Source organism: Scyliorhinus torazame, chromosome 1 (genome assembly GCF_047496885.1).
Source record: "Scyliorhinus torazame isolate Kashiwa2021f chromosome 1, sScyTor2.1, whole genome shotgun sequence".
NCBI classification, from domain to species: domain Eukaryota; kingdom Metazoa; phylum Chordata; class Chondrichthyes; order Carcharhiniformes; family Scyliorhinidae; genus Scyliorhinus; species Scyliorhinus torazame.
In genome coordinates, this window is record NC_092707.1 from 293,660,531 (window position 1) to 293,680,627 (window position 20,097).

General features: G+C 50.1%; 1 protein-coding gene across 1 annotated transcript in view; it reads right to left on the bottom strand.

Moving 5' to 3' along the window:
- Positions 1–20,097, bottom strand: part of LOC140421095 (synaptojanin-2-like) — a 287,869-nt gene that overhangs the window by 60,560 nt on the left and 207,212 nt on the right. Inside the window, 1 exon segment of the mRNA XM_072505504.1 lies at positions 9,136–9,247. Coding sequence (XP_072361605.1) covers positions 9,136–9,247 — 112 coding nt within the window.

Below are 20,097 nucleotides of genomic sequence, written 5' to 3' on the forward strand. Positions count from 1 at the left end.
ATCTGAACAGGTTATTATAAATATCATAATTGATCTCAGGTCCTGCACATATATTTAGAGTTGGATTTTCACGGAATCTGCCTAACCCCGCTCACCTGTACCAGGAAGAGCAAAGAGATTATCCGTGGGGGAAGCTAGTCAGAGGAGGGCAGATAAACTAACTGGTTGAGTCTAATAGTTCTGGAGACCAGGATGATTTGAAAACGAGAGAGGATGATGCCACATTCAGGAGAGTCAAGTTGGAAGATGGCCATGGACTAACAAGTAATGAGATTTGAGACAAAGTCTTTAACAGCCCATATTATTGAAACATCACAGGAACATTAAAGGGGTGAGGTTATTGAGAGGTGGATAGTTTCAGCAGAGCTTTTGCAGAATTGGCCCAAGTAAGTCACTTTTGTGCCAAAAATCAGCCTCGAGTACAATTTTCAGGATTTCCCAGGTTTGGCACCCAATGATATTTACAAGTCCAAATTACAACACTACAGTGGTAGATGAAGGTGTCAACGTGATCATGCAACTGTGCAGAAACAGCGATATTCTCAAATATGCCTTTAAAATACTTTATAAGCAGGATGGTAGTATACTGTGTATGTTACTGGACTAGTAATCCAAAGTTGCAGGTTCAAATCACTCCTACCTAGATTCAATATACATGGAGAAAAAGTAAAAATCACACAAAGCTGTTGAATTGTTGTAAGGATCCAACTAGCTCACTATTATTCTTTCGGGCAGGAAGTCTCTCGTCTCTTTCCATTCTGGGGCATACGTGACACTGGCCCCATACTGATATGGCTGATACTCAACCACCCTCTGAAGGAACCCAGCAAGTCGCTCAGTCATATCAAATTGCTACTTGGATGGAGCACTTGGCATCAAATTGGACATGACAAAGGCACACCCAGCCCAGGAGATGGTAATCTGCATGAGGCATTTTTGCTCACGTTTGATCTGTGTGGTCCAAAGCAAATTTGTGCAAAGCAATATCGTAAACTTGGCACAATGGTGATTTTCAGCACAAAACTGACCCCTTTGGACTCATTCTGAACAACCTCTAATGAAACTATCCACTTCTGATTAGCAGATCACCATCTCTTTGTAAAACACCCACCATCCCTTCTCAGCAGGCAAATCAGTACTCCTTCATTTGGAAGAAGTACTGAGGGCAGCAAGAGCTGGAAGGTGCTGGAGACCTTCATTGTCCACCCCCAAAGTAGCATGGTAGTAATACTGCTGGCCGAGCTACTAGAGACCAGAAGGGCAATAAATGATGACTTTCTATGAGATAAATGATGACTTTCTGTGAGCTTTCCTAATTACTCGCTGAAGTGCATACTAGTCTTTTGTGATTCATGTACTTGGACATCCAGATTCCTCTGCAACTCAGAGTTCTGCGTTCTCTCGCCATTTAGATAATGTGCTTCTTTTATAATCTTGCTGCCAAAATGGCCAATTTCACATTTTCCCACATTATACTCCATTTGCCAAATCTTTGTCCACTCAATTAACCTATCCACATCTTTTTGTAGCTGTGTTTCTGAGAGAGAGGCCTTCACACAAAAACATTAATGAATCTGGTCAAACAACAAATTTTAATGCTTTAAACAGCCTTTTGTTCTTAATGAATTGTGTAGAATTGAATTTCAAATAATACATTTATTTGCAATGGTTTATGCAGGGGCCTCAAACTTTTACAATTCACATCAATGATTTAGATGAGTGGAGCGAAGGTATGGGCGCTAAATTTGCAGATGACAGAGGTACATTGGAAAGTATGTTGTGAAGATGCAAAGAGTTTGCAGATGTATACAGATTGATTGAGTGGACAAAAATCTGGCAGATGGAGTATAATGTGGGAAAAATGTGAAGTGGTTCACTTTGGCAGGAAGAATAAAAAAGCAGAGTAATTAAACGGAGAATGACTGCAGAATTCTGAGGTGCAGAGGGATCTAGGTTTTCTAGTGCATGAATCACAAAAAATTAGTATACAGGTGCAGCATGACATCAAGAAGGCTAATGGACTTCCGGTTGCAGCGATGCGGAGCTATGCCGCACATTTCGGCAGCTCCCGCTATAACGGACTTTTGGGCTCTCCGGAGGAGCCCCAACGGAATTTTCTTTGACTAAATTCCGTGTGGGAAGGTGAAGTAAGGGCCCCCTTCCGTCGTATGGAGGGGATTAGCAGTGGAGCGGCGGAAAAAGAGGCTTTGGAGCAGCGGCAGAAACAAGGGGGGAAAAATCAAGATGGCGGAACTCGGAGATCGAGCAGCATGGGGGCCGGACCAGCAGGAGTTTCTCAGGTGCTGCGTGGAGGAGCTTAAAAAGGAGGTGCTGGCGCCAATGCTGTTGGCGATCGAGGGGCTGAAGGAGACCCAGTAGGCCCAGGCGGTAGAGCTCCGAGAGGTGAAGGACAAAACTAACGAGAACGAGGACGAGATCTTGGGCCTGGCGGTGAAGATGGAGGCGCACGAGGCGCTGCACAAGAGGTGGGCCGAGAGACTCGAGGTCCTGGAGAACAGGTCGAGGAGGAAGAATCTCCGGATTCTGGGTCTCCCCGAAGGAGCGGAGGGGGCTGATGCCGGGGCGTATGTGAGCACGATGCTCCATTCGCTGATGGGTGCGGAGGCCTCTCCGAGCCCCCTGGAGCTAGAAGGGGCTCACCAGATCCTGGCGAGGAGACCCAAGGCTGGCGAGCCGCCAAGGGCGATAGTGGTGAGGTTCCATCGCTTCGCGGACAAAGAGAGTGTCCTGAGATGGGCCAAGAAGGAGCGGAGCAGCAGATGGGAGAATGCGGTGATCCGAGTCTACCAGGACTGGAGCGCGGAGGTGGCAAAGAGGAGAGCTGGCTTCAACCGGGCCAAGGCGGTGCTGCATAAAAAAGGGGTGAGATTCGGAATGCTGCAGCCAGCGTGACTGTGGGTCACTTATCAGGACCGACACCACTATTTCGAAACGCCAGAAGAGGCTTGGACCTTTATCCAAACGGAAAAATTGGACTCGAACTGAGGGACTGTGGATGTGGGGGAGATGTTGACTGTATACAGGGTTATAAATATGGGTAAAGAATGTTTCACGGGTGGGACGATGGATGGGGGTGGGGGAAGAGTTCTTGATGGGGGGACAGTGAGGAATGTGGGCGTCGGTGCTGGAGGGAGGTGAGACTCGGGGTTGGGGGAATTGGGATAAGGCCGCAACAGGAGCTGCGCCACAGGGGGCGGGGCTGGCTCAGGAAAGCGCGGGCTTTTTCCCGCGTTAGGGAGGGGGGGGGGAAATGGAGGAGCATAAGGAGGAGGAGGGATTTCCACATGGGGGGGGGTCAACGGGAGTCAGCTGACTTACGGAAGTATTATGGGGGGAGCAAAAGAGCTAGATTCGGATCTAGCAGGGAGGGGGGCAGGGGAGGGTGGGGGAGGGGGTGACAATAGGGTTGCTGCTGCATTGGCCGAGGGGGAACTGAAACTGGAAGAGGTGGTTGGGGCGGGGTTTCCCCGTCAGGGGGACTGGAGGGTGCGGGAGACGCGGGCACGGGACTGGCCTACGATAGGACATGGCTAGTCGGCGGCGGGGGGGGGGGGGGGGGGGGGGGGGGGGAGGAGCCCCCCAATCCGGCTTATCACATGGAATGTGAGAGGCTTAAATGGGCCGGTTAAGAGGGCCCAAGTGTTCGCGCACCTAAAGAGACTGAAGGCAGACGTGGTCATGCTTCAGGAGACACATCTGAAGGTGGCAGATCAGGTCAGGTTAAGGAAGGGATGGGTGGGACAGGTGTTCCATTCGGGGCTGGATGCGAAGAATAGAGGGGTGGCAATACTGGTGGGGAAGCGGGTGTCGTTTGAGGTCAAGAAAATAGTGGCGGACGATGGAGGCCGCTATGTGATGGTGAGCGGAGGTTGCAGGGGACGTGAGTGGTATTGGTAGATGTATACGCCCCGAACTGGGACGATGCTGGATTCATGAAACGGATGTTGGGGCGCATTCCGGACTTGGAGGTAGGAAGCTTGATAATGGGTGGGGATTTCAAAACCGTGTTGGACCCAGCACTGGATCGCTCCAGATCTAGGACCGGAAAGAGGCCAGCTGCAGCCAAGGTGCTTAGGGGGTTTATGGACCAGATGGGGGGGTAGATCCGTGGAGATTTGCCAGGCCTTTGGCCAGAGAATTTTCTTTTTTCACAAGGCCTACTCCTGGATAGATTTTTTTGTTCTGGGCAGGGCATTGATCCCGAAAGTGGAGGGAACGGAGTATTCGGCCATAGCCATTTCAGACCACACCCCGCACTGGGTGGAACTGGAGCTGGGGGAGGAGAGGGACCAACGCCCGCTGTGGCGGTTGGATGTGGGACTGCTGGCAGACGAGCAAGTGTGCGGAAGGGTGCGGGGGTGCATCGAAAGGTATCGGGAAGCCAACGACAACGGGGAGGTGCAGGTGGGAGTAGTATGGGAGGCACTGAAGGCGATGGTCAGGGGAGAGTTAATCTCCATCAGGGCTCATAGGGAGAAGAGAGAGGGCAGGGAAAGGGAGAGGATGGTGGGGGAGATCTTAAGAGTGGACAGGAGATATGCAGAGGCCCCTGATGAGGGACTACTCAGGGAGAGACGAAGTCTCCAGACGGAGTTCAACCTGTTGACCACAGGGAAGGCAGAGGCACAGTGGAGGAAGGCACAGGGGGCGATGTATGAGTATGGGGAGAAGGCGAGCGGATGCTGGCACATCAGCTCCGTAAGAAGATGGCAGCGAGGGAAATAGGTGGAGTCAAGGATGGAAAGGGAACTACGGTGCGGAGTGCGGTGAAAGTGAATGAGGCATTCAAGGCCTTCTATGAGGAGCTGTATAGGTCCCAGCCCCCAGGGGGAAAAGAGGGGATGCGACGATTCTTGGACCAGCTGAGGTTCCCGAGGGTGGAGGAGCAGGAGGTGGCTGGTTTGGGGGTGCCAATTGGGGTGGAGGAGCTGGTTAAAGAACTGGGGAACATGTAGGCAGGGAAGGCCCCGGGACCGGATGGGTTCCCGGTGGAGTTCTATAGGAAGTATGTAGACCTGTTAGCCCCATTGCTGGTAAGGACCTTCAATGAGGCAAGGGAGGGGGGGGACCCTGCCCCCGACAATGTCGGAGGCGACGATCTCTTTGATCCTGAAGCGGGATAAGGACCCACTGCAATGCGGGTCATATAGGCCGATCTTGCTCCTCAACGTAGATGCTAAGTTGCTGGCAAAAATGTTGGCTACGAGGATTGAGGACTGTGTCCCAGGGGTGATTCACGAGGACCAGACGGGATTTGTAAAGGGCAGGCAGCTAAACACCAATGTGCGGAGGCTCCTAAATGTGATAATGATGCCATCGGTGGAGGGAGAGGCGGAGATAGTGGCAGCTATGGATATGGAGAAGGCCTTTGACCGAGTCGAGTGGGAATATCTCTGGGAAGTGTTGCAGAGGTTTGGGTTTGGGGATTATCAGTTGGGTTAAGCTCCTATATAGAGCCCCGGTGAAGAGTGTGGTTACGAATCGGCGGAGGTCGGAGTATTTTCGGCTGTATCGAGGGACGAGGCAGGGGTGCCCCATGTCCCCCCCTGTTGTTTGCATTAGCAATTCAACCTTTGGCCATGGCATTAAAGGAGTCCAGGAAATGGAGGGGGGTGGTTCGAGGGGGAGAGGAGCATCGAGTGTCGCTGTACGCAGACGACCTGTTGCTGTATGTGGCGGACCCAGTGGAGGGGATGGTGGAGGTCATGCAGATCCTAAGGGGGTTTGGGGACTTCTCGGGCTACAAGCTCAATGTAAGGAAGAGTGAGCTCTTTGTGGTGCATTCGGGGGATCAGGGATAGACGACCTACCGTTGAGGAGGTCGGAAAGGAGCTTTTGATACTTGGGGATCCAGGTAGCTAGGAGCTGGGGGGCCCTGCACAAACTTAATTTGATGCGGCTGGTGGAGCAGATGGAGGAGGACTTTAAACGGTGGGACATGTTGCCACTCTCGCTAGCGGGCAGGGTATAGTCGATTAAAATGGTGGTCCTCCCGAGGTTTTTTGTATTCCAATGCCTTCCAATTGTGATCACCCAGGCCTTTTTTAAGAGGGTAGGCAGGAGCATTATGGGTTTTGTGTGGGTAAATAAGACCCCGTGGGTAAGGAGGGGGTTCCTGGAGCGTAGTAGAGATAGAGGAGGGCTGGCATTGCCGAATCTGGGTGGCTACTACTGGGCAGCCAACGAGGCGATGATCCGTAAGTGGGTGCTGGAGGGAGAGGGGGCGGCATGGAAGAGGTTGGAGATGGCGTCCTGCAAAGGAACGAGCCTGGGGGCGCTGGTGACGGCACCGCTGCCGCTCTCGCCGACAAGGTACACCACGAGTCCGGTGGTGGCGGCAACGCTAAAGATCTCGGGGCAGTGGAGACGGCACAGGGGTGAGATGGGAGCCTCGGTGTGGTCCCCGATCAGAGATAACCATTGGTTTGTCCCAGGAAGGATGGATGGGGGGTTTCAGAGCTGGCATCGGGCAGGGATTAGAAGAATGGGGGACCTGTTCATCGATGGGACGTTTGCGAGCTTAGGGGCGCTGGAGGAGAAGTTTGGACTACCCCCGGGAAATGCTTTCAGGTACATGCAAGTGAGGGCATTTGTGAGGCGGCAGGTGAGGGAATTCCCGCTGCTCCCGGCACAGGGGATTCAAGACAGGGTGATTTTGAGCGTATGGGTCGGAGAGGGCAAGGTGTCGGTGATATACCAGGAGATGAAAGAAGAGGGGGAGGCTTTGGTAGAGGAGTTGAAGGGTAAATGGAAAGAGAAGCTGGGGGAGGAGATTGAGGAGGGTCTGTGGGCTGAAGCCCTAAGTAGGGTTAATTCCTCTTCCTCGTGTGCCAGGCTTAGCCTGATACAATTTAAGGTTGTTCACAGAGCGCATATGACGAGGACGAGGCTGAGCAGGTTCTTTGGGGTGGAGGACAGATGTAGGAGGTGCTCAGGAAGCCCGGCAAACCATGCCCATATGTTTTGGTCATGCCCGGCACTGGATGGGTTCTTGAGGTGAGTTGCGAAAACTATATCCAAGGTGGTGAAAGTCCAGGTCAAGCCAAGTTGGGGGCTAGTGTTATTTGGAGTAGCGGACGAGCCGTGAGTGCAGGAGGTGAAAGAGGCCGGTATTCTGGCCTTTGCGTCCCTGGTAGCCCGGCGGAGGATCTTGTTAGTGTGGAAAGATGCGAAGCCCCCCAGTGTGGAAGCCTGGATAAATGACATGCCAGTGTTTATCAAGTTGGAGAGGATAAAGTTTGCCCTGAGAGGGTCTGTGCAGGGGTGGCAACCGTTCCTAGACTATCTCGCGGAGCGTTAGATGGAGTTCGGTCAGCAGCAGCAACCCAGAGGGGGGGGGGGGGGGGGGGGGAGAGAAGGAGGGACGGGGAAAGGGGGGTCTTTCTGGGGGGGTATCTGAGCAAGAAAATACATAAATGATCCGGAAAACTGATATGTACACGAGGAATCCAATGTACAAAGTTCTGTATCATATTGAATTGCCATGTTTATGTCTTGCTATGCGAGCTTTCTTTTCTTTTTGTTACGGGGGCGGGGGGGGGGGGTAAAGATTCTTAAAGATTTAGAAGAGTGAGGGGCAATTTGATTGAATAATCCTGAATGATCTTGACAGGGTGGACGTGGAAAGGATGTTTCCTCTTGTGGGCGAGTCCAGAACTAGGGGGCACAGTTTTAAAACTAGGGGATCACTATTGTAGGACAGAGATGAGGAGAAATTTTGCTCTCAGAGGATTGTACAACTTTGGAACTCTCTGCCTTAGAAGGCGGTGGAAGCAGAGTCACTGAATATTTTAAAGGCAGAGGTGGATAGATGCTTATTAGGCAAGGAAATCATTTTCTTTTAAGGGGCAATTTAGCGTGATCAATCCACCTAACCTGCACATATTTCGTTTCTGTGTTGTGGGGGTGCGGCCCACGCAGACAGGGGGAGAATGTGCAAACGTCACACGGACAGTGACCCGGGGCCAGGATCAAACCCGGGTCCTCGGCACCGTGAGGCAGCAGTGCTAACCACAGTGCCATGGTGCTGCCCTTAGGCAAGGAAATGAAAGGTTATCGGGGTAGATGGGAACGTGGAACTCAAAACAAATGGCAGGCTCGAGGGTCTGAATGGCCCACTTCTACTCCTCCTATGCATGTTCATATGTCACAACCAGTTGGAGAAACTTAACTGAGATGGAATAAAATAAGTGTACACCCCTTTCAACTAAAATATGCTTCTGTGAATATATCTATTAATTGGGTCATCAGAATAGTCAAAAATGAGAAAATAGAATAAAGATTTATGGCACAAAGTAAATGTTACATTTACACGAAGTAAGAATGTGCATGTCTATTGTCAAATCTGTGGTGTTCTTCTGTGTCAGAACACCGAGTAGAACTACACTGCCACCTTAAGACTGCTGTTTGTACTGCCATGAGGATCTGTTTTCATATGGAATTGCCAATTCAACTGGCATTTGAAACACTAAATTTAGACAAAGAGCTTGATCAAAAATGTGTCAATAGGGAGTAAAGTTTGTGGACAGGAAATGAGTGCAAGAGATGTTTAATTATTATCAAAGTATTTTTAAATTAAAATTATTTAAATTATAAATAAAACAGATTATCTAGCAATTTTACTGCATATGGTAGTGACATCTGCAAGCAGATAATCAATATTACACCATCCTTTAAATGTTTTTAAAATTTAGAGTACCCAATTCTTCTTTTGCCAATTAAGGGGCTAAATATAATTTAGTGTGGCCAATCCACCTATCCTGCACATCTTTGGGTTGTGGGGGTGAGGCCCATGCAAATACGGGGAGAACGTGCAAACTCCACACGGACAGTGACCTGGGGCCGGGATTGAACCTGGGACCTCGGCACCGTGAGGCAGCAGTGCTAACCACTGCGCCACAGTGTCGCCCCCCCATCCTTCAACATGCTGATCGGTTTGGATATCTATCCTTTCAATATTCATCAGAATGGCCACTTAACTATGATACATAGCCAGATCTACCACATGCATCGCAACGTATGTTCCACTCAACATGCTAATATTTAATCAGCTAATTGCAAACTGTCCTCCACTATCTTGACATCCATAATAAAAACAGGGTCACAGTCACACACCTATGATCAGAAGCATTCAACTCTGCTCTCCCATAATACAGCAGATCACCTGGAGTCCACATGTTCCTGACATTTATTTCTGCTTCATATTCAGGCCCTCTTAGATCCATACCTGAAATGCAGAAATTGAAAATGTTGAATAAACACTGTGGATCATCCATCACTTAAAAGTCCAACTTACTTATTGCCATGATTAAATAGTCATAGAGCCGTACAGCGCAGAAAAGGCCCTTTGGCTCTTCGAGAGTGTACCGAGACAATAACTATCATTAATCGTGTGCTAATCCCACTTACCAGCACGTGTCCCATATCCTTGAATGTGATGGTGTTTCAAGTGCTTTTTAACGGTCATGAGGTTTCCATCCGCCACTAGATTCCCAGACAGTGCATTCCAGGTTCTCAAATCCACTCGGAATCTCCTGCCCCTCACCCTAAAACTATGCTCCCTTGTGATTGACCCCCTCAACCAAGGGGAACAGATACTTCTTATTTGCCCTGTCCAAACCCTCATAATCGTATACATCTTAAATCATATCCCCCTCAGCCTTCTCTGCTCTAAAGAAAACAATCCAAGCCTTTCCAGTCTCTCCTTATAGCTCAGATGCTCCATTCTAGACAACATCCTGGTGAATCTCTTCTGTGCCCCCTCCAGTGCAATCACCTCCTTCCTATAGCGAGGTGACCAGAACTGCACACAGTACTCCAGCTGTGGCCTAACCAACGTTCTGTACAGCTCCAACATAACCTCCTTGCCCTTATATTCCATGCCACGACTGATAAAGGCAAGTGTCTCATATGCCTTCTTAACTTCCCTATTCACCTGCTCTTCCACCTTCACGGATCTGTGAACAAATACCCCAAGATCCATCTGTTCCTCTGAGCTTCCTAGTTTCCTGCCATTCATTACACACTCTATTAACCTGTTTCTTCTTCCAAAGTGCATTACCTCACACTTATCAGGGTTAAATATCATCTGCCACTGCTCTGCCCATCTGACCAACCCATCTATATCTTCCTGTAACCTATGACCCTCTTCTTCACTGTTAACCACCCTACCAATCTTGGTATCATCTGCAAACTTATTTATCTTCCCCTCACGTTCTCGTCTATATCATTTATATATATATATAACAAACATAAGGCACCGAGCACTGACCCCTGTGGTACACTGCTGGACACCGGCCTCCAATTACTCAAACAGTCTTCTACCATCACCCTTTGTGTCCTCTTTCTAAGCCTGGTTTGAATCCATCTCAACAGGTTTTCTTGATTTCATGTGCTTCAACCGTCTCAATCTGTCTCCCATGTGGCACCTTGACAAAGGCTTTGCTAAAATCCATGTAAACTATTTTGTTCATCCACACACTCAGTCATTTTATCAAAAAATTCTATCAAATTCGTTAGGCATGACCTCCCTCTGACAAAGCCATGCTGACTATCCATAATCAATCCATGCCTTTCCAAATGGAAATTAATTATTTCCTTCAGAATTTTCTCCAATAGTTTCCCTACTACTGACGTGAGGCTCAACGGTCTGTAATTCCGTGGCTTTTCTCTACCAACCACCCTTCTTGAAAGGTGAAACAACATTAGCTGTTCTCCAGTCCTCTGGCACTTCTCCCTTGGCCAGAGAGGAATTAAAAAACTCGCTTCAGAGCCCCTGCAATGTCTTGCCTCCCACAGCTGCCTGGGATGCAATTCATCCGGGCCTGAGGATTTGTCTATTTTAAGCCCGTCAAAGCGTCCAATATCTCCTCACTTCCTGTGTCAAACTGCTCACGGTCTTCACAGTCCCATTTCCTGAATTCGGTACCTACATCCTCTTTCTCCTCAGTGAAGACGGATGAGAAGTATTCATTTAACACCCTAGCAATGTCCTGCAGATTCACAGATTGCCCCCTTGGTCTCTAATGTGCCCAAACCGTTGCTGGTTAGCCTCTTCCCCTTAATGGATTTATAGAATATCTTGGGTTCTCCCTAGTCTTACTCACAAGTCCTTTTTCATGCCCCCTTTCTGCTCTTCTAATTGCTTTCTCAAGTTTCCTCTTGCACTTCTGTTATAACCTGCCTGCTTACCATTGGCTGGGAACTAATGACAATCCCACAATCCTGTGGGAGTATGAGCTTCCCCAATGAGGGGGGCGGAGAAACCATTAATAAACTCCATGTATAAATAAAGCTGGCCAGTTTGGAACCAGCAGGAAGGAGTGTGCAGCAAGGGAAGTCGCTGCTGTTATATGTGTATATATATATGTTATTGTAAATAAATCTTATTACTTTGTATCCTTAAAACTCGTGCTGGATTCTTTGTGGCCCTCACAAAACTGGCGACGAGGGTTAAAGTGAATAGCTGTCTACACTGCTGAAGCCACCTCCCTGGATTTTTGTTGGATACAGGTTGGAAGTTGTTTTCTATTATACCATGCCTCTGTACGGACGTTTGGATGTTTTTGATGCTGCGCTGGAAAGCTGGATCCCGTACGCACAACGGATGCGTTACTATTTCCGGGCAAACAATATCACCAAAAACGAGCGGCAGTTGGTCATATTGCTCGCCGCCTGCGGCCCGCATAAGTTTGGGGTGATTAGGAGCCTTACGTACCCAGCTGCGTCAGACACCAAAATGTTTGATGAACTTGTGAATTTAGTGGGGCAACATTTTAACCCAACCCCGTCCACGATAGTCCAGCGTTACCGGTTTAATACTGCTGAGAGGACCCCAGGAGAATCCCTTGACGACTTTCTATCCAGGCTACGCAGGATTGCGGAGTACTGTGACTATGGTGAGACCTTGTCAGAAATGTTACGCGACCGTTTGGTTTGCGGTATTAACAATGCGGCCACCCAGAGAAAGTTGTTAGCTGAGCCAACATTGGCTTTTCAACAGGCCATTCAAATAGTATTGTCCCGAGAGAGCGCAGAACAAGGAGTGCAGGCGCTACAGGGAATGGAGGTGTATGCCTTGGGGCGCAACCCCTTCCGTCCGAAAACATCCCCCTGCACTCCTGCGGTACCTTGGGCGAGGTGACGTCTGGATCGACGCCAGTGGCCGTCGGACATTCCTCCCCGAAGGGAGCCTTCTCCAGAACCAATGGATGAGGAGCCATGTCCGTGTCAGACTTGTAGGTGCCGACCCCGTCGCGGACGCCGGTCCTGGGGGCGCCAGAGGCGCCGTCGTTCCGACCGAAACTGGGACGAGCCCATGTGGATGAACCTGCGGCAACTACTCCTGAGGACTTGGAGACGGAGGACGACTGCCTGCAGCTGCATTGTGTGGCAGCTCCCCGTGTGGCCCCCATTAAGGTGACAGTACGGATCAATGGTCACGCGCTTGAGATGGAGTTGGACACTGGCGCAGCGGTCTCCATGATCGCCCAGAGGACATTCGACCGCATCAAGCAGGGTATACAGACCCTTACATTAACCGACTCACAGGCCAGGTTGGCCACCTACACGGGGGAACCACTGGACATTGCAGGAACTACAATGACCCCTGTTGTTTATGGACGCCAGGAGGGGCGTTTCCCACTTATCGTGGTGCGCGGCCATTATAGCCACCTAAAATGGCTGACTCCCGATTAGAATGGTCAAACCCCGATCTAAAATGGCGAACGAAAGAGGCTGATGGGAAAATCAGCCACAGGACTCAAACGGACAGCTACAGGTAAAACAGTGCATTCGCCTCTGGGGAAGTCAGCCCAGACCGATACCTGCAGCCATTAACATCACAACAACCCAGCCATCTGCATAGTAATCAGCCATCCCCGGGAACAATTGCTACAAATTAGCAATTGAAAGCCGACCCAGGCCTTTTGGCGCCAGCAGGGGCTGACACAAAGGAAGGTAAACGACCACCCCCGATCAAGGAATCGCCCCATTATCGGGGCATATCGAACTAAGTGATTGGGACCAAGTCCAATCACTTGGAACCAGGTACGAGGTCCGCCCCGAGAGGCGGTAAGCCCCTGGGGACTATAAGAATAGGGGCCAAGTTCAACTCGACCCTTCTCTTCCTGCTCGCAACCTTCGAGACCCTGCGACAAAGAAAACCATAAGTGTTACTCCAGCGATCGCTACCAGATAGGCGCTCCTGACTATCGACTTGTACCAGCCTTTGAATCCCGCAGGCCAGAACCAATTCGAAAGACCATTCGTTTCCCTGACCTGGTGGGCCATTTCCAAAGTTAGTATTGGCCTTTAGTGGTAGGTATTAGTCTAGAAGTAGGATTATTGTATAAGTATTTATTGCTGTATATAATAAATGAGCGTTGATTTAATTCTTACTAAGTGGTGTGTTGCATTATTAATCATTACTTGGACTTGAACCACGTGGCGGTATCAGAAAGATACCTGGCGACTCATGAGCAAAGGTGACAGAATTAGAGGTAATAAACTAAGGCTAAAATACGCAACATTTTGGCGACATCCTGACGGGACCCGATCTAGAAGTGGAAAACCACTCCGGGAGAGCCCAAGAAATTTTGAATTAGAATCCAATTGGAAACAAAAACCACAAGTGTTCAAGCAGTTCTGATTAATCTGTCATAATTCAGAAGTGTGTGTATGCATGCGTAAGTAACAGGGCTATAAGGTAAAACTGATAGATTTTTGTTGCGTCAAAACTGTCGGAAGTCTGTATTTTCGGAAATTAGCGCAAGCCGTACCCGCATCTACGACACCACCTTAGCCCCCTGTTCCAAATTTAAATGAAGCAAGCGGATAGGAGAGACGGCCATGCAGGCAATGCAATGCCTCATGAACCCCGAGGAATTTGCGGTCGCAGCGACCAGCAGCAGTAGAGTGGGACAGTGTCCCATTTGGGAAGAGGAAATCCGGAAATATCTCAAGGGCAAAGGATGGCCCATGTGGAATGATTTCTGCGATAATGAGGAATCAGGTCCCGGAAGTATCGGGCATACTTGGTGGGAGAACATGAGTGAGATCCATAAAAAGAACTCCGCAAAAGCTCGCAAGCCAATGGCAATTGTGTCCTGTCTGGCACAATTGTGAGGCACAGAGGAGGTCGTCAAGACGCTCCGCAAGGAAGTAGAGGGCATACGTCGTATGAGTAAAGTCGATGTATGCGAGGTTGAGAAAGAGAATCTGGAATTAAGGAGGAAATTAGCAGCAAAGGACGAAGAGGTGGCTGACGCCAAACGGGGTCACCAGTCTTATCTGGCGCATTTGAGTAGTTTCCAGTCCCAGTATGAAAAGGCTTATCAGGACACGCAGCATGCAGCCCTGGTGAGGAAAGAAACAGAGAAGCAGGTGGAGACGCTATGGAAACAATGTAGTGATCTCAAGGCAGCCTTGAAAGCGCTCCACTCTGCAACCACAGAACAAAGACAGAGCACCATAGACCATGCAAAGTGCCGGAAGCAAATTGCAGACCTGCAATCACTGCTTTCTGTCTAAAAGGGATTTCAAGAAACCTTGGGGGAAAAATTAGACCAGGAAGACGGCCCTGATTGGGAAGAGTTACAGGAAACAGCGCAGAGGTATGTTCAGGGAACATGTGCGCAGGGAAAGCCCCAAAGGAGAAAAGCACCCCCACACAGCAGGTAGTTCAGGCTCCCATGAACCCTGTAACAACCCACCACACAGCCACATCAGACGAGGCGGAATTCCTATATTCCACCCCCCTCACAGTGACCCAATTACAGGACGCGTGTGCAAAAATCACACCGTTCCTCCCTGCTTCAGACCCACACCATTTCTTTGCCACCGTCAAATATCAGGCGACCATGTACGGCCTGGATGAGAGAGAGCATGTAAAGCTCATGGTTCTAAGTTTGGATCCATCGGTAGTAGCAGCCCTTCCCGACCCACATAACGTAGGAGGAGGCGCCCTTGCAGAAATGCATACCGCGATCCTGGATGCGATCGGGTATAACCGGGGTGACCCCGTAGATGGCCTAAATAAGTGTAGGCAGAAGAAGTCTGAGCACCCCACAGCGTTTGCAGGACGCCTGTGGATTCACTTCGAAGCCGTTTTTGGAGACGTAGACCGTGCCCATTTGTCCCCAGACAATATGGCCAAATGGACCAGCACCCTTATCTCCCATGCCACAGTGGCAGGACAGATCGCCTGTAATAGTTATGATCCCTCGGAGGAGGCCCATAACGAGAAGTGGGTGGTTAAAAGATTGTCCCGCGTTTGGGAGCAGTCTGTTCAGAATAAACCCGCTGTTAAAACCACCGAGGAAAAGCAAGCCGCCGCAGACATGCAGGCAGTAAAAGCCACACCTCACAACCCCGCCTGGGTAAATGAGGGAAAGAACAGCCCCCCACCGAAATCACAAGAATGTTACAACTGCGGACAGTTGGGACGTTTTGCAAAAGAGTGCAATGGCCCTAAAAAGCCACAGAAAGCCCAACCAACAGGCACTCCGAGTAAGAAAAAGGCAGAGCCCATCCATAGCATAGTGCCCGTTCGGATCAGACGGACTTGACCGAAACAGACTGGCGGTGTACGGGCTCCCCCAGTTGGGTCTGCGATACCCTTTAGGATAGGTCAGGACGACCCGTAGTCGCAGCGAAAATTCGGGGACAGCCTATCGAGTTTCTTTGGGACACAGGAGGATCCCGCACCACCATAAATTCCTCCAACCTTTTTCAAAAGGACACGCGGCCCACTACAGCCACTATCACCCTCAGCGGCTTTACAGGCCACTCGCAGCAGGGACACATCACAGCCCCTGTATCCATTCAAATCGGAACCCTAACCACAAAACACCCCGTAGTTTTAGTAGACCTGCCCCACACAGCAGAACACATCCTGGGGATTGATTTTATGAATTCCCACCACCTATCCTTCAATCCAGTCAACCAGTGTGTCTGGAAGATGGCGAAATCCGCTAGAGCCCCCGCAACGCTCAACACAGGGGACTATATGAACACAATTAGCGCAGTAGGCGAGTTTTGGTTCAACCACACCACGCTTAGCACGGACAAGCAGGTTAGGGCAGTCCTGCAAAAGAACAGGGCAGCATTCGCGACCCACAAGCACGACTGAGGGCGGATGACTGGCTCCGTACAAGTAACAGGACCTGACCCTAGACCCCCAAAACAGTACGAATTCCCCCTAGAAGCAGAGGGAGAAATCCTAAAAGTGATAGAGAGTTTATTAGAGCAGGGCGTACTAAGATCAGTAGCCTCTACTAATAATGCCCCGATTTGGCCAGTAAGAAAGCCCGACGGATCATGGCGCCTGACCATTGATTATCGGGAACTCCATAAAGTCACCCCCGCAGCAGCCCCCACCGTAGCAACAAGTCCCGAGACCATGCTCAAGCAGGGACTCAATTCCCGATATTTCACTGTTTTGGACATCAGTAATGGATTCTGGTCCATTCCATTGGCAAAGGCGTGCCAGTACAAATTTGCCTTCACTTTTAGAGCGCAGTAGTACACGTGGACATGCCTTCCACAAGGTTTCCACAACTCCTCCTCCATTTTCCACCGACAGCTGGCAAATGGACTAGCAAAATGTTCTCGCCCCGAATGTCTGGTACAGTATGTGGATGATCTACTACTGCAGACAGACACTAAGGTAGAGCACATTGAGCTTCTGTCCGAACTCCTGGAATTATTACATTCCATTGGCTGTAAAGTCAACCCCAAAAAGGCCCAGATATTGGAAGAAAAAGTGGTATATTTGGGTACAATTATCACACACGGCAAACGCAAGATCGAGCATAAAAGAATTGACTCGATCGCTAAATTGCCCCTTCCCCAAAACGTTTCAGCCCTCCGGTCGTTTTTAGGACTGGTTGGCTACTGCCGAAACCACATTGACGGTTTCGCCAGCAAGGCAACACCCCTCTCGGAACTCCTAAAGAAAGGAGCCCCCTGGGAGTGGCTTCCGCAGCATACGGATGCTGTGGAATCATTAAAACAGGCGCTCATAGCCGCCCCCGCACTACAAGTTCCAGACCCGCTTTCCCCTTGGAGGTAGCGACCACAGACCGCACCCTTTCAGCCGTGCTCCTGCAGGAACGGCACGACCAGTTAAGGCCCGTGGCTTATGCCTCCCGAATTTTAGATGCTGCGGAGCAGGGATTTTCAGCCTGTGAGAGGCACCTGCTCGCAGTTTTTTGGGCAGTCCAGTACTTTTCATACATTACCAGACTGAACCCCATCACCATTCTGACCGAACAAACCCCCACCCAACTTTTACTGGACAGACGACTTAAGGACGGTACCGTCAGACAAATACGCGCAGCTAGGTGGACCCTTCTCTTGCAAGGACGGGACATCACAGTAAAAGTGACGAAGATTCACACATACTTAGCGGACAATTTGCAGTACCCTATGAATGTGAGAACATCTCTCCACACCACAACACAGGCCCCTTTGTAGCAAAAACACCCCCCAGAAAAATAGAAAATCCATCTCAGAGCCCCCCTCACCCGGACACGTGTGAACCCATTAGGATTTATGTGGATGGATCTTCCACAGTCTTAGATGGGCAACGCATAACAGGTTGCGGGATTTATGTTGAGGACGCGCAAGGACGCGCCCTTGAGGAAATAGCATTAAAACTCCCCGGGCACTTAGGCGCGCAGGCAGCAGAGCTTGCGGCCATCCCGTACATAGTAGCCCACCATTACTCCGCTATATTTTACAAAAAGCCCAGAACAGGACTTTTGGCATCATAAAAGTCCGCAGCCACCATCGTTCCTCCCCCCCGGAAATGTAAAAGCCGACGCACTGGCTAAGGCAGGATCCAGGCATAGGTATTTCTGGAAACCCCCCGAAAGCGCGCCAGTGAGTGCGCCAGTGAGTGCAGTTCAGGTCACGCAGACTAGGATCGAGGATCTAATAGAGGCCCAGAAGCAGGATAGCGCTCTCACTGAGATCATGAAAGGGAAGTTTCCAGCCTCTACGAGAGGTTCAAAAATACACTAACCACACATGACGGTGTGGTGTTAAAGGACACCCTTTATGTAGTTCCTGAGCAGGATAGGAACCAATTGATTTGTTTATTCCATGATGGTCATGGACACCAGGGAATCGATCCCACCACAGCCCACCTCAAACAGCTTTGTTGGTGGCCAAATCTCAAGGAAGATGTAAGCCATTACATTGAGAATTGCCTTATCTGTGCGCAGAACAACCCCGATAGATATGCCAAAAAGGCCCAACTCAGCCACACCCGACCCGTTAACGGCTCCTGGACTAACCTCCAGATTGATTTTATAGGTCCATTGCCCCCTTGCAGGAATGGCTATAAATATGTACTTGTGGTCATAGACACTTTTACAAAGTGGGTGCAAGCATTTCCAGCCCGCACCAACACCGCGAAAACCACAACCAAGATCCTAACCCACCACATCTTTACAAGATGGGGACTCCCCCGCAGTATTGAGTCGGACCAAGGTTCTCACTTTACGGGACGGGTCATGCAGAACTCCTCACGATATTTGGCATCACCCAAAAATTCCACATTGCGTACCACCCACAGTCGAGGGGTATAGTGGAGCGCATGAATCGGACCCTAAAAACCACCCTCAGGAAAATGGTCCAGCAGAACAACACCACTTGGGACTCAGTCCTCCCTTTTGCGCTGTTTTTGCGTAACACTGTTTCCACCTCCACAGGTTACACCCCACACACTCTCATGACCGGACACCCCATGAAAGGGACAGAATACTCGTTAGGTTTAGACCTGACCAGCCCTGAAGTAACGGCTCTCACCCACGAGAAAGCCGTGGAGCAATTAGTTGCTAATGTCAAAACGGCTCAGTTAGCAGCCGCAGTTAAATTGGGCACCAAAAAGAAACAGAGCAAGGCCTGTTTCGATAAGGCAGTGCATGCAACGGAGTATGATATAGGACAGCAAGTGATGTTGTCTGTACATAATCCCAGCACATTCCTGTCTCCAAAATACTCGGGTCCGTACTCCATTTCGGATAAAGTAAGCCCATCAGTATACAAAATAAAGTACCCAAATGGTAAGACTGCGTGGTTTCATATAAACCAGTTAAAGGCTTATGGAACACAGTCAAACCACACACACCACGTCATGCTTGACGCAGCAGACCACACACACCCCACCCACAGCCAACATAACCCGACCAACCCCCAACACATCCAGCCCAGCCACAGACTCGACCTCGACACCACCTCCAAAATATACACTCCGCCCCGGAACGCCCACAGACTGCAGCTTGCATGCGGATTTCGCAGGCCCTTTTCAAGGATCCATGTTCCTTCTATTAATCGCGCCCAGTCTAAATGGCTAGAGGTGCATAAGATGCTGGGCACAACTCCCTGCACCTTCTGCTAAAGAAAAATCACACCTGGGTTTGGGGTCAGCCGCAAGAAACCGCTTTCCGGCGGGTAAAGCAACAATTGTCGTCGTCTGGGTTACTAACCCACTATGATCCTGGAAAGCCTTTGCTCGTCACATGTGATGCATCCCCGTATGGTATTGGGGCCGTCCTGTCCCACAAGATGGAGAACGGGGCCGAGCAGCCGATAGCTTTCGTCTCCCGCACATTGACTACAGCGGAGAAAAAGTACACGCAGATCGAGAAGGAGGGCCTGGCAGTGTTTTTTGCGGTGAAACGCTTCCACCAGTACGTGTATGGCCGCCATTTCACTATCATGACTGATCATAAGCCTCTGCTGGGACTTTTCAGAGAGGATAAGCCAATACCGCCCATTGCTTCCGCACGGATCCAGCGCTGGGCTTTGTTGCTTGCTGCATACGAGTATTCTCTGGAGCACAAACCAGGACCGCAGATAGCGAATGCCGACGCACTGAGCCGATTGCCTTTATCGACCGGCCCCATGTCGACCCCCACGACCGGTGAGGTGGTTGCAACCCTAAATTTTATGGACACCTTGCCTGTCACGGCATCACAGATCCGTGAGTGGACCCAGACGGAGCCAGTCCTGTCAAAGGTTCGGCACATAGTCCTGTATGGTGGGCAGCATAGACAGCTCCCAGGCGAG